We start from the raw sequence: 15,126 nt of genomic DNA on the forward strand, positions 1-15,126 counted from the left end.
ATAGAAGAAAAGAGTTACAAACAAAAATACATTAATACTGTTTTATATTTACCCATGTATTTTCCTTAACCAGTGCTCTTTGTTTTTGTGTGTGAACTGAAGTTACCATCTAGTGTGCTTTCATTTCAGTCTGAAAGACCCCTTTTTTGTTTTTGCATGGCAGATATTCTAGTAACAAATTCTGTTTATCTAGGAATGGTTTAACATCATAAATATAAATCTTAATATCGCCTTCATTTTTGCTGGATATACAATTGTTTGACAAGGCTTTCTTTCTTTTAATGCTTTGAATACATCATCCAACTGAATTCTAGCCTCCATTTATTTCTGATGAAAAATCAGATGCTGCTCTTATTGAGGATGCCCTGTACTCAGTAAATCATTTCTCTCTTGCTACTTTCAAGATTCTGTCCTTGGTTTTAGCTTTCAGTAGTTTGATTATGATGTGTCTAGCTGTGAGTCTCTTTTGAGTTTATCCTACTTGGAATTTGATGAGCTTCTTGATTATGTAGATTTATGTTTTTTGTCAAATTTGGAAATTTTTCAGCCATTATTTCTTCAATATTCTTTCTGTCCCTTTTTCTTCTCTCCTTCTAAGACTCCCATTATGCTGTTGGTATGTTTGATGGTGTCTCATAGGCCTCTTAGTCTCTTCATTTTTCTTCATTCTTTTTCTTTCTGTTCCTCAGTCTAGATGACTTAAATTGACCTACCTTTAAGTTCACAGATCTTTTCTTTTGTTAACTCAAATCTGCTGTTGAGCCCCTTTCATGAATTTTTTATTCTGGTTGTTGTACTTTTCAGCTCCCTAATTTATATTTGGTTCTTTCTTATAATTTCTATCTCTCTACTGGCATTCTCTATTTGGTGAAACATTATTCTCACACTTTCCTTTAATTCTTAGAAATGATTTCCTTTAGTTCTTTGAACATATTTTAATAGTTGATATAAAGTCTTTGTGAACTTAAAGTCCAACATCTAGCTTCCTCTGGGACAGTTTTTATTGGTTGCTTTTTTTCCTAGCATACAGACCATACTTTCCTGTTCCATGTCTCACTTTTTTTTTTTGCACAAAACTGGACATTTTAAGCATAGCAATTTCCAACTTTGAAAATCATATTCCCCGCCCCCCACCAACACAGAGGTTGTTATTGCTAGTTGTTATTGATGACGATGACGATGTTTGCTTAGTGACTTTCCTGGACTAATTCTGTGAAGTCTGTATTCTTTTCATGTGCAACTTAGCTTTCATTTGATAATTTTTGCCAGTGTTCTTGTTGCTTTTATGGAGAACTAGATCTTCAGAGGTCCTTACATTCCAGAACTGCTTCCACATGTAGTTTTGATGGCAGAAGATATGGTTATACTAACAAGTAAGAAATGATAAAGCATGTCATTTGTTGAGTTAAAAGAGAGATGCTAAAAAGAAACTTAACAAATACTGACATTTAAATATACACTGAAATGACTTAGCACTGATACTATGAAATCTATGAAATGGACCAGAGGTTCCCCATAAATTTCTTTTGAGGAACAGTTTATACTCTTAATTCTCTCCTTTTCAATACTTTGATCTAAAACAAGATGTTTTCTTTGCCTCAATTACTTTAATGAAATATGCCATCCTTGACTTTTCTTTATTTCCATTATTTCCCAAATCATCCTCTCTAGTTAGCTATTTTATTCTAAAATAAGCATGACTGTGTGATTCAGCTGCTCATAAATTTATAATAGAGTCCCATCTCTTGGCAACTCACGACCCTCTATGATCTGCCCCCAAAATACTTTCCTAAGCTTTTTTCTCAGCTACCCCATGAATATCCTATACTCCAGCCAAATTCTTGCCCTTTCCCAAATCTACCCTTTGAGCTTTCTTAATTTCCTTTGTCTGGAATACCTTTTTCCAGTTCTAAATAAGCAGAATACTACTGCACCTCTAAAATGAGTCAAACAGCTATCCCCCAACCTCATTATTCCTCTCTTCCCTTCCTCTTCTTTGTGATGACATACATTTCGTTCTTGTAGCTTATTACATACTGCATTATTCTCAGACTGCCCACAGGGCAGTGAACACATTTTTTTGCCTCTGTATTGCCCTTACACATATATACACATATCTCAAGAAACATCTGTGGCATTGAAGAGACACATGAATTTGTCTCTTTCCACCACACATTAATACTTGCCATTTTAAAACAAGAAATAAAAATAAGTACTATCTAACTTGGTAACAAAATCTGAAACTCTAGTTTCACAAGAGAGAAGTTGCTAGGTATTACGTGAAAAAAAGGGGGTCTCATTGTCAATTTTGGTATATGCTGGCTAAATAAAACCAAACAGGTTTCTTTTCCGGAAAACATTTTAGAACCTTTACCCTCTAATATGATCAATCTCCAATTTAGCATTCATTATTTTCCAAACAACTAATCACAGAATTCTTTTTGTAATGAACATCCCAAGGGACTAGTGTTCATTCAGCAGAACACATTTGGAAAATGATAATCTAATTCTTTATTTAAAATAGTATAAGTAAAGTGATCTATTCTTTGCCCCTTTAAATTATCCAAGTTTGTTTTAAACCTAACTGCTGTGTCTTTATTACTTAATCAGGTAGAATTAAGTTCTACTATAAAACAAGAAACCCAAAATGGAACAATAGCTTGGATGTGTGGCAACAGTCCTCTTTGGTATGTATTACAATTACTTAACAGTGCTTGTTAAAACACAGATTGCCAGGCTCCACCCAACCCCAAAGATTCTCATTTAAAAAATCTGGAGTGGAGCTGAGAATTTGCATTTCAAATAAGCCTCCAGGTGATACTGAGGCTGCTGATATAGGGACCACACTCTGATGTAAGGGTTTATTCTCTCAAATAACATGAAATCTTGAGACTAGTACAAAGGATCCAGAATTATTAGGAACATCAGCTCCTTCTAACTTGCTGCTCCATCATCCTAGTTTCATGAGTTTCCTCAAGGTCACCTCATGATCCGAGGAGACTGCTCAAATTCTAACCACCATGTTAACTTCTAGGCAATAGGAAAGGGGTAAGGGTGAAAGGACACATCTCCAAGCTAAGTCAGCTCCTTTTAAGGATCCTTATTTGCAAAAATTTAGTCAAAAAGCTTCAACTAATAGAGAAGATGGTAAATGTAGTCTTTTAACCAAGTACACTGCCACCCCGAATAAAACTGCTATCTACTACTAAGGAAGAAAGAAAGACTAGATTTTGAATAGGCATCTAGAGACTCTAACATACTACTTTAGTCTACATACGCTTCAATCACCAAGTCCGAAAGAACTGCCTAACTGTCATAAATTGGACCCATATGTTTCATCACTGTTTCTTTCCCCTCTGTAGATCTTAGTTTCATCGCTGCTCACCTACTTTATCATAATATCCGTCTGATCAGTCTCCCTACCTCTTATCCTGGTAGTAGGTATAAGACAGATTTTGAGGGAGCTAAAGCTGTTTAAAATTCTTCAATGGCTCCACATTTCCTATAGAATTGTAAGGTATGAGCATTTTATTACTTCATATAAAGCCCTCATCTACCTATATGACTATTCCCTATTAAACACACAAACTGTTTCTCCCTTCAGTGCTTTCATCATGCTTTCTCTGCTAGTAAGATACTCTTGATCGTCCTTCACCTTTACTACTCATCCTTTATGATTTAACTAAGGTAGTATCTCCTCCAGAAAGTTTCCATGACACCCCTCTTCCATAAGATGAGTATCCCTCCTGTGTAACCAGGAGCTCTGCCCAGAACTATCATTAGATATTCTATACTGTGTTATGAAGATCTGTTTAGATCTCTAACTTTCTCAATAGATTTATGTGCTTTTTAAGTGTAAGAACCACGTTTAACTTATCTTTATATTCCCAAAACTGGGTACAAAGCATATGCCAACTATCATCTGTTAAACAAAAGTATTACCCTTCATAATGAGCTGGCCTACATACTGAAAGTCTGTGTAGGAGCTGTCCAACAATCTAATAACCTTTTTCTATTACAAGTAACATAGTCGGGCTATACAATTTCAAAAAGTTCAAAAAGTAACTACAGACAGAAAGTTCTTCCTTCACAACTCTAGTTAAATGAAATTTCAAAGTATACAATTTTTTTGCATAACCAAAAACATCTTTTATTTTCACAACTGGAATACCAAAGACACCCAACTAGCTCCAGAACACTTCCAGATATTTTTCTATTTATTTAACCAAACTAAACAAAGTTTTAAAAAGGAACATCTGCAACAACAAAAAAATATTGATCAATCAAATTTGGCTTCACCATATCTTGTCTTTTCCTTATCTTTATCCAAGTTCTCCACCTTTAATTATTCTTCCTCTTTTTTTGGGGTGTATTCAGTATCTTTTCCTGAGTTTGGAGTTGATTTCCCCTTTGGTAGCAAGAAACATTCAGCATTGAAAACTTGCTCAGCAGTCACTGAACTTCTACAATAGATCAAGCTACAGAGGAGGGATTTGACATTATCATCCTGTAAGAAAAAAGATGTTACAAAACAAAAATAAAATCAAAGCAAATGAATGAAAGGACAAACTTGTAATAAGTAAGGAGTATCCAATTCAAAAATACTTTTAATCAATGATACAGAGCTAAAATCAATTTTTCCTATTTAGGTTTTAAAAAATTTTTTACCAATATCAACTGGTTTTTATTGGAAAAGGATTAATCCAGTATTAAAACAATGGAATCAAATCACAGGGAAATGTAAAAGGAAAAAGAAAAGAATCACAACTGAAATTTATCAAAAACAAGTGAAATTCACAAAAAAACCCTGTATATTTTACTTCCCATTTTCCTTCTTTTTTAGGGCACTAGTCAGAATTTGACACTATGAAAATTTTACACTGAAGCTCCTCTGTCTGGAAGGGTAGCCTAACCTTTACTTCAACTGCTTCTGGTTTCACTTATGAAATGATCTCCTCTTGAAACATTTCTACCACCCCTAACACATTATCATCATTATTACGGATTTTATTATGTACCACAATTTCAAAGAACGTTATTTGTGTTACCACAAGTAAATAACATTATAATGTTCCTCTTCCACTAGTTCCACCTCCCAAAGTATGCTTTTTTTCTTGCTCCCTATGATGAATCCAATCAGAGCACATTTCACACTGAATAAAACTCACCTATTTATTGGTAGTGTCCTCATTAGACTCTAAGATGCATAAGACCAGAAATCTTAGTTTCTCACTTCATCCCCAACAACAAGCACAGTGTCAGGGATATAGCAGGTATTCAGTATACATTTGCTAACTGAATGAATGCCAATGCTCATACTGAATTCTACAGAATATGTTTTTAAACGTATTTAAAGATAATACCTTTAGTAAGTATAAACTTGACTAAAAATTACAAAATCTAAATGAAAAAAACTAGCACACACTCTTGAAAGCCACAAAAATAGATTTAGAACAAATAGAAAATCATATCATGTTCTTGGACAAAAAGGATCTCATCAGTAATGAGCCAATTTTTAAGTTAATTTATAAGCTTTACCTGATTCCAACAACATACAATCAGTTTTTCCCCCTTGGAACTAGATAAGTTAACTGTATAGATCTTTTATAAGAATGATAAGTGAGAACAGACATGAAAGTTCTGATACAGAGTATCAATAAGGAAGAAACTAGCCTTTCCAAGTATTAAAAGATATCATACAGTCTGTGAATTAAAGGAATATGACAAAAGAATACGAATAAACACACCAATGGAACAAAACAGAAAAACTAAAAATACACTCTTGTGCAAATAAAATCTTATTATAAGAAATATGACATTTCTAATGGAAGAAGTGGATAACTTTTTAATAAAAGGTACTGGGACAACTGGACCCAATGGAAAAAAATAAGATCAGATCTATTCCTCACACCAAACACCAGGATAATTACAAATGTATCAAAAATCTAAATGTATAAAATAAAATTATCTAATTACTAGGAAAAAAGTCTTCTCAATTCCCAAAAGTAACTATAGACAAAAAATTTCTACCTTAAGGTTATCCCTCTTGCAAATTATAAAATATTGTAAAATTATAAAACACAGCTAAAGAACAAAAACAAAAGCAATCTCTAAATGTCAAAACCAAAATTAAACAAATGAACTATGTGTCAGGTAACATAATCACACAGAAAATTATTTTAACTGACTTTAAAACAAGTATTTTGGCTATACAATCGTAGTGGGATAAGGATCTTGTGAGATACATCCTAAAGAAAGACCTTCAAAGAAATGTTAAAGTGTACTCAATAACCTTACTGTTTCTAATAATATCATTGTTATTTTCAAACTATCAAATTTATTTCAAGATGAAGCAATTATGTAATTGTTAATATCATAAAAATGAATATTAGTATAAAAGGAAAGAGGAAATTTGTAATTAAAATTAAGTAAAAAGCCTATAATCTTGAATTTTATTTGGAAATACCTATACAAAATATGCATTCATTTTTCTTTTTCTAAAAAAAAAAATGAACTTCCAATAACAATGAACAACCTTTGCAACCCATATTTTTGTCTCTAAATTTCCTGCTAAAAGGATCCCAGGTTCCTTGGGAAAATGGCTAATTCCAGTTATTGGGCAAAGAATGTACAAGATAATAAGGGACATCTTATGCAAAAAGCAAGTTATAAAAGACAATTCAATTTGTGACAAAGGTCACAGAATCCATCTTGAATAGGGTTCTCAACGAATTAGAATTTGAGCAAAATACTTTTTTAAATGACTTCAACAAATTAAGACACATTAAAATATGTTTAAATCCACAAGATTATAATCATACCATTAAAACAAAATTTTAAAATTTGATTGATACCTTTTAGAGGTTGCCAAGACACCAACTAATTTTTCTTAAAATTTCTTTCCCTGAACGAACTAAAATGTAGGGTAACCCAATAATTGTTGAGACAAAGTTTATCAAAACATTTCAATTAATAAACACAGATGCAATAACAGAACTGGAAAATCACCAGTATTCAACAAAACAAAGTATCTAGAGGAGCATCACTAAATGATGCTAAAATTACTAGGCAGTGAATGGAAAAATTAAATAATGAATGGAACAGTTTAAGAGATAATGAATGAAACAGTTTAAGAGATCTTTGAGATAATATGAAGCATACCAACATTTGCATTATAGGAGTCCCAGAAAAAAAAGAGAAAGGGAAATGAGTTGACAATGTATTTGATGAAATTATGGCTGAATACTTCTCAAACCTGAAGAAGGAAACAGATATCCAGGTACAGGAAACACAGAGGGTCCCAAACAAAATGAACCCAAACAGACTCATACCAAGAGGTATCACAATTAAAATGTCAAAAGCCAAAGAGAAAGAATTATAAAGGCAACAAGAGAAAAAGAAAGCATCACATATGAGGGAACCCACATAAGACTATCAGCTTATTTTTCTGTAGAAATTTTTCAGGCCAGAAGGGAGTGCAATAGCATATTCAGAGTAATGAAAGGGGAAAACCTTGAACCTAGGATACTCTACCCAGCAAGATTATCATTTAGAATTGAGGGAGAGATAAAGAACTTCTCAGACAAGAAAAGCTAACAGTTCATAGCTTAAAGAGTTTCCTCTAAATGGAAAAGAAAAGGCTGTAACAAGAAGAAAGAATCTACAGGAAAGGAAAAATCCCATTAGTAAAGGCAAATATATAGTAAAGGCTGGGGATAAACCACTTAAGCTGGTAAAAAGATTAAAAGACAAAAAATTCTAAAATCAACTGTAACTACAGAGAGTTAAGGGATAAACACAAAGATGTAAAATATGACATAAAACATACAAAATGCAGGGGAGGGGAGTAAAAATATAGATCTTTTAGAACCTGTTTGAACTTAAATAACTACCAGTTTAAAACAAGTAGATATAGTTATAGGTCAGCATATATGTACACCATGGTAACCACAAATCAAAAACCTTCAACAGATACACAAAAACTAGAAAGAAAGAAACACAAGCAAACTACTAAAGAAAATCATCAAACCATAAGGGAAGAAACAAAAAGAGAAGAAATAAACAGAAAAGAACTGCAAAAATAACCAGAAAAAAAGTAACAAAATGGCAATAAGTACATACCTATCAATAATTATTTGAAATGTCAATGGACTAAATGCTCCAATCAAAAGACACAGGGTAGCTGATTGGATAAAAATTAAGGCCCATCTGTATACTGCTTACACAGAACTCACTTCAGAGCTAAAGAAGCACACAGACTGAAAGTAAGTGGATGGAAAAACGGTATTTCGTGCAAATGGAAACAACAAAAAAACTGGTGGTAGTAACTCTCATATCAGACAAAATAGACTTTAAAACAAACTCTGTAACAAAAGACAAAGAAAAGCATTAAAGGGATAAATAAAAAAAGAGGATATTACACTCATTAACATATATGCACCCAATACAGGAGCACCTAAATATATAAGGCAAATATGCATAACGGGAGAAACTGACAACAATACAGTAATAGTAGGGTACTTTAACACCCCACTTACATCAATGGACAGATAGATCATCCAAACAGAAAACCAAGAAGGCCACAGTGGTCTTACATGACACAATATACCAGTTAGACTTAATAAATATCTCCAGAACATTCCATCCAAAATCACCAAAATACATGCTTTTCAAATGCACATGGAACATTCTCCAGGACAGATCACATGCTAGGCCACAAAACAAGTCTCGACAAATTTAAGAGTTCAGAAATTATATCTAGCAGTTCTTCTAATCACAAAAGAAACTAGAAAAATATTACAGAAAAAAAAATGGGAAGAGTACAAATATATGCAAACTAAACAACACGCTACTAAAAAACCAAGGAATAAAAGAGGAAATCAAAAAATAACTCGAGAGAACTGAAAATGGAAACACAACTTTCCAAAATCTATGGGATGTAACAAAAGCAGTTCTAAGAGGGACACTTATGGCAATGAAGACCTACCTCAAGTAACAAGAAAAATCTCAAACAACCTAACCTACAATCTAAAGGAATTAGAAAAAGAACAAATGAAGCTCAAAGTCAGTAGAGGAAGGAAGTAATAAATGTCGGAGAGAGAATAAATAAAATTAAAAAATAATTAATGAAACCAAGAGATGGTTTTTTGAAAAGATAAACAAAACTGACAAACCTTAAGCCAGGTACATGAAGAAGAAAAGGGAGAGGCCCCAAATGAGAAGTGAAAGAGGAGAAATAACAACCAATACCATAGAGATACAAAAACAACAGAATACTACAAACAGTTTTATGCCAGTAAATTGGACAACTAGAAGAAATGGACAAATATCTAGAAACATAAAACCTAGGAAGAATGAGTTGGGAAGAAATAGATAATCTGAACAGACTAATCACCAGGAGTGAAACTGAAACTGTAATTTAAAAAACTCCCCATATACAAAAATCCAGGAGCAGACAGCGTCACAGGTGAATTCCACCAAACATACAAAGAAGAGGTAATACCTGTCCTTCTCAAAGTATTCCAAAAACTTGAAGAGGATGGAACACTCCCAAATTCATTCTACAAGGCCACCACTGCCTTGATATCAAAACCAGACAAACACTCCATGAAAAAAGAAAATTTCAGGCCAATATCTCTGATGAATAGAGATGCAAATATCCTCAATAAAATACTAGCAAACCAAATCCAACAATAAAAAGGATCATATACTGTAATCAAGACGGATTTATTCCAGGTATGCAAGGATGGTTCAATATTTACAAATCAATCATTATGATACACCAGATTAACAAAAGGAAGGATAAAAATCACATGATCATCTCAGACACAGATAAAGCATTTGACAAAAATTCAACATCCATTCAGGATAAAAACTCTCATCAGAGTTTGTACAGAGGGAGCATATCTCAACGTAATAAAGGCCATTTATGACAAATCCACAGCTAACATCATACTCAATAGTGAAAAGCTGAAAGCCTTTCTTCTAAAATCAGGAACAAGACAAGGATGACCACTCTCACCACTTCTATTTACAACAGTATTGGGAGTCCTATCCATAGTAATCAGACAAGATAAAGAAATAAAAAACATATAAATTGGAAGGGAAGAAATAAAACTGTCACTATTTGCAAATGACATAATACTATATATACAAAACCCTAAAGTCTCCACCAAGAAACTATTAGAACTAATAAAGGAATTCATTAAAGTTGAAAAATTCAGGATTAATATATAGAAATCTGTTTATTTTCTACACACTAGTAATGAAGTATCAGAAAGATAAAGCAAGAGAACAATCCCATTTAAAATCACATCAGGGACTTCCCTGGTGGTCCAGTGGTAAAGAATCGCCTTACAATGCAGAGGATGAGGGTCAGGGAACAAAGATCCCACATGCCACGGGGCAACTAAGCCCGCGCACCACAACTACTGAGCTTGTATGCCTCAACTAGAGAGCCTGCATGCCGCAAACTACAGAGCCCATGCACTCTGGAACCCACGCACCAAAACAAGAGAGAAGGCTGCACGTCACAACAAAAGATCTCGCATGCCTCAACAAAGATCCCATGTGCTGCAACTAAGACCCGATGCAGCCAAAAATAATAAAATAAATAAATAAATAAATAATCTTTTTAAAATAAATAAATAAAATCACATCAAAAAGAATGAAATACCTTGAAATAACCTTAACCAAGGAGGTGAAAGACCTATACTCTGAAAACTATAAAACTCTGATGAAGGAATCTGAAAATAATACAAAGAAGTGGAAAGATATACTAGGTTTTTGGACTGTAAAAATTAATATTGTTAAAATGAGCATACTACCTAAAGCAATCTAGAGATTTAATATAATCCCTATCAAAGCACCTATGACATATTTCACAGAAATAGAACAAATAATCCTAAAATTTATGTGGAACCAGAGGATAACCCAAATTGCCAAAGCAATCTTGAGAAAAAAGAACAAAGCTGGAAGTATCACACTCCCTGACTTCAGACTATACTACAAAGCCACAGTAATCAAAACAGCATGATAATGGCACAAAAAACAAAGACATAGGTCAATGAAATAGAATAGAGAGCCCAGAAATAAACCCATGCACCTATGATCAATTAATCTACAAAGGAGGCAAAAAAGAATACAACAGAGAAAAGACAGTCTCTTCAATAAGTGGTGCTGGAAAACTGGTCAGCTACATGTAAAAGAATGAAATTAGAACATTCTCTAATACCATATACAAAAATAAATTCAAAATGGATTAAAGACCTAAATGTAAGACCCGAAATCATTAAACTCCTAGGGGAAAACATAGGCAGAACATTCTGTGACATAAACCCCAGCAATATGTTTTTTGGGTCTATCTCCTAAAGCAAAGGAGATAAAAGCAAAAATAAGCAAACAGGACCTAATTAAACTTAAAAGCTTTTGCATAGCAGAGGAAATCATTGACAAAATAAAAAGACAACCTACTTAATGAGAGAAAATATTTACAAATGATATGACAGATAAGGGGTTAACATCCAAAATAAATAAACAGCTCATACATCTCAACATCAAAAAAACAAACCCATTTTAAAAACGGGCAGAAGACCTGAAAAGACATATTTCCAGAGAAGACATACAGATGGCCAACAGGCACATGAAAAGCTGCTCAACATCACTAATCATCAGAGTAATGCAAATGAAAACGAGACATCACCTCACACCCATCAGAATGGCCATCATCAAAAAGAACACAAATAACAAATGCTGGAGAGGGTGTAGAGAAAAGGGAACCCTCCTACACTGTTGGTGGGAGGGTAAATTGGCACAGCCACTGTGCAAAACAGTATGGAGGTTCCTCAGAAAACTAAAAATAGAACTACCATATGATCTAGCAATTCCATTCCTGTGTATATATACAAAAAAAAAATGAAAACAATTCAAAAAGATACATGCACCCCAATGTTCGTAGCAGCATTATTTACAATTGCCAATATATGGAAGCAACATAAGTGCCCACTAACATATGAATGGATAAAGAAGATGTGGTATATATATTCAATGGAATATTACTCAGCCATAAAAAATAATGAAATTTTGCCATTTGCAATAACATGGATGGACTTGGAGGGTATTATGCTAAGTGAAACAAGTCAGACAGAGAAAGACAAATACTGTATGATATCACTTATATGTAGAATCTAAAAAAATAAATTAGTGAATATAAGAAAAAAGAAACAGAATCACACATATAGAGAATAAACTAGTAGTTACGTTTATTGGAGAAGGGAGGGAGGAGGGGCAGGATATGGGTAGGGAACTCGGAGTTACAAACTACTATGTATAAAATACATAAGCTACAAGATATATTGTACAACACAGGAAATATGGCCAATATTTTATAATAGCTATACATGGAACATAACCTTTAAAAACTGTGAATCACTATGTTGTACACCTGAAAACTCATATAATACTGTACATCAAATATACTTCAATAAAAAAATAAAGTGAAAATGCAACCCACAGAATGGGAGAAAATATTTGCAAATCATCTACCTAATAAAGGACTTGTATTTAGAATATAAGGAACTCTTACAACTCAGTAATATAAAGATAACCCAATTTAAAAATGATCAAAAGTTCTGAATAGACATTTCACCAAGAAATATATATATATACAAACGGCCAATAAGGAAATGAAAAGATGCTCAACATCATTAATCATCAGGGAAATGCAAATTGAAACTACAACAAGATGTTACTTCACACCTACTAACATGGCTAGAAGCAAAAAGTCAGGTAAAAAACAAGTGTTGGGGAGGATAAAAACTTGGAATCTTGCCGGATACACTGCTGACGGAAATTTAAAATGGTTGCAGCCACTTTGGGAAACAGTCCGGCAGTTCCTCAAACAACTAAACACAGAGTTACAGTTTGACCCAGAAATTCCACTCTGAGGTACATACCCAAGAGAAATGAAAACATATGTCCGCAGAGAAACCTGTATACCAATGTTTACAGCAGCATTATTCGTAATAGCCAAAAGGTAGAAACAACCCAAATGTCTATCAACAGACAAAAGGATAAATAAAATGTGGTAAATCCACACAATGGAATATTATTCAGCCATTAAAAGGAGTAAGTACTGATACATAGGAAAACTTGGATAAACCTTGAAAACATTATGCTAAATTAATGAAGCCAATCATAAAAGTTTACATATCATATGATTCCATTCATATGTATGTCGAGAATAGAAAAAATGTGGAGAGACAAATAGTACGTTAGCAGTCATTTAGGACTGGTGTGGCTGGATAGTGACATAGAGTGTCCATAACTAAGGAATATGGAATTTCTTTTTGAGGTAATGAAAATGTTCTAAAACTGACTGTGGTGATAGTTTGCATGCATCTTTCAATATACTAAAAATCATTGAGTTGTAAACTTTAAATGGGTGAACTGTAAGGTGTTTAAGTTATTTCTCAATAAAGCTATTTAAAAATGATTATAAAACTTTACTGAAAGACATGCCATATTTCATTTAACATAAGGGACACTAAAACACTAAGGAATTAAAATACTCCCAATAAAACTATGAACCATGATAAAAAGACTTCGATTATGAGAAATAGCCCAACTTCAGAGATAATAAATTGTTTTAAAAAATAGTAATACTAGGACTTCCCTGGTGGCTCAGTGGTTAAGAATCCACCTGCCAATGGAGGGGACACGGGTTCGAGACCTGGTCCAGGAAGATCCCATATGCTGCGAAGCAACTAAGCCCATGTGCCACAACTACTGAGCCTGTGCTCCTAGAGCCCGCAAGCCACAACTACTGAAGCCCGCATGCCTAGAGCCCATGCTCCGCAACAGGAGAAGCCACTGCAATGAGAAGCGCACGCACCGCAACAAAGAGTAGCCCCTGCTCACCACAACTAAAGAAAGCCAGAGCACAGCAACAAAGACCCAACGCAGCCAAAATACATAAATACATAAACGTTCCTTTAAAAAATAATAATAATAATATTGTATTTATATTTGAAAGTTCCTAGGAGAGTAGATCTTAAAAGTTCTCATCACACACACACAAAAAATTTTTTAACTATTATGGTCATAGATGTTAACTAGACTTAGCGTGGTGAGCATTTTCACAATGTATATAAATATTGAACCATTATGTTGAATGCTTAAAGCTAATATAATGTTATATGTTAATTATACCCCAATTTTTAAAACTGAAAAAAAGAATCAATTTTTGCTACATGATATATGCACCTTTGAATTAAAACTACTTATGAAATTATTTAGAACAAAAAATATTAGTAATAATAATAAAATCTATCTTACAATCAATACAATAAAAAGTAAAATAATAATGTCCTAAACAAATGGAAAGCTATTATTTTCCCAATCACAAAAATAGTGTATCATTAAGATAGCAACTCTCCTTCAAATTAACCTATAAATTCAATATACTTTCAAAGTCTCAACAGTGTTTTTCAGAAGACTTATTAACAAGTTGGTGCCAAATTTCACATGGAAAAATAAAGTGACAGGAATAGTCAAGGCAATGTTAAAGAAAAATGTGAGGAAGGAAAGCCAACGCCCTCTACAAAGATACAGCATTTAAAATAGTGTAGTGCCAGCACAGGGATCAATAGTCAAAGAACAGAATAGGCCCAAAATAGATTCATGAATACATGGAAATTTGATACAGCATAGACTGGCATTATTAATCAGTGGGAAATGACTGATTATTGAATAAATGGTGCTGGGTCAACTATTTATCCACATATAATAAGATAAAATTAGATCCTTAACTTCGTATCATACACAAAAATTGATTTGAGAAGGATTAAAAATATAAATGGGAAATGGAGGGAAAAGGCAGGTCCAAGAAATAGCAGATGAAGATCATTTAACCAGAAAAAATATAATAGAGCAAGATTCATTCATTCAAAAATATTTATTAAGGTCCTACTATGTGTAAAGCACTGCTACAGACACTGGGGATACAATGCTGCATAACACAAAGTCCCTGCTTTATTGAGCTTACAGACCAAATATAAATTTTTTAAAAACTTAATGAAACAATCTATTTTTAAAAGGATACATACACAGACTTTTATAGAAAGATTC

The 15,126-nt window shown here is 33.3% G+C and overlaps 1 protein-coding gene across 2 annotated transcripts in view; it reads right to left on the bottom strand.

The window, feature by feature from the left end:
- Window positions 1-4,320: 4,320 nt before the first annotated feature.
- The window catches only part of STK31 (serine/threonine kinase 31), an 87,054-nt gene continuing 76,248 nt past the window's right edge, over window positions 4,321-15,126 (bottom strand). For both annotated transcript variants that reach the window (XM_036863955.1, XM_036863956.1), the window contains one exon: window positions 4,321-4,507. In XM_036863955.1, coding sequence (XP_036719850.1) covers window positions 4,346-4,507 — 162 coding nt within the window. In that variant the 3' untranslated portion in view covers window positions 4,321-4,345. The remainder of the gene's footprint in view (window positions 4,508-15,126) is intronic.

Source organism: Balaenoptera musculus, chromosome 9 (genome assembly GCF_009873245.2).
Source record: "Balaenoptera musculus isolate JJ_BM4_2016_0621 chromosome 9, mBalMus1.pri.v3, whole genome shotgun sequence".
Taxonomy (NCBI): domain Eukaryota; kingdom Metazoa; phylum Chordata; class Mammalia; order Artiodactyla; family Balaenopteridae; genus Balaenoptera; species Balaenoptera musculus.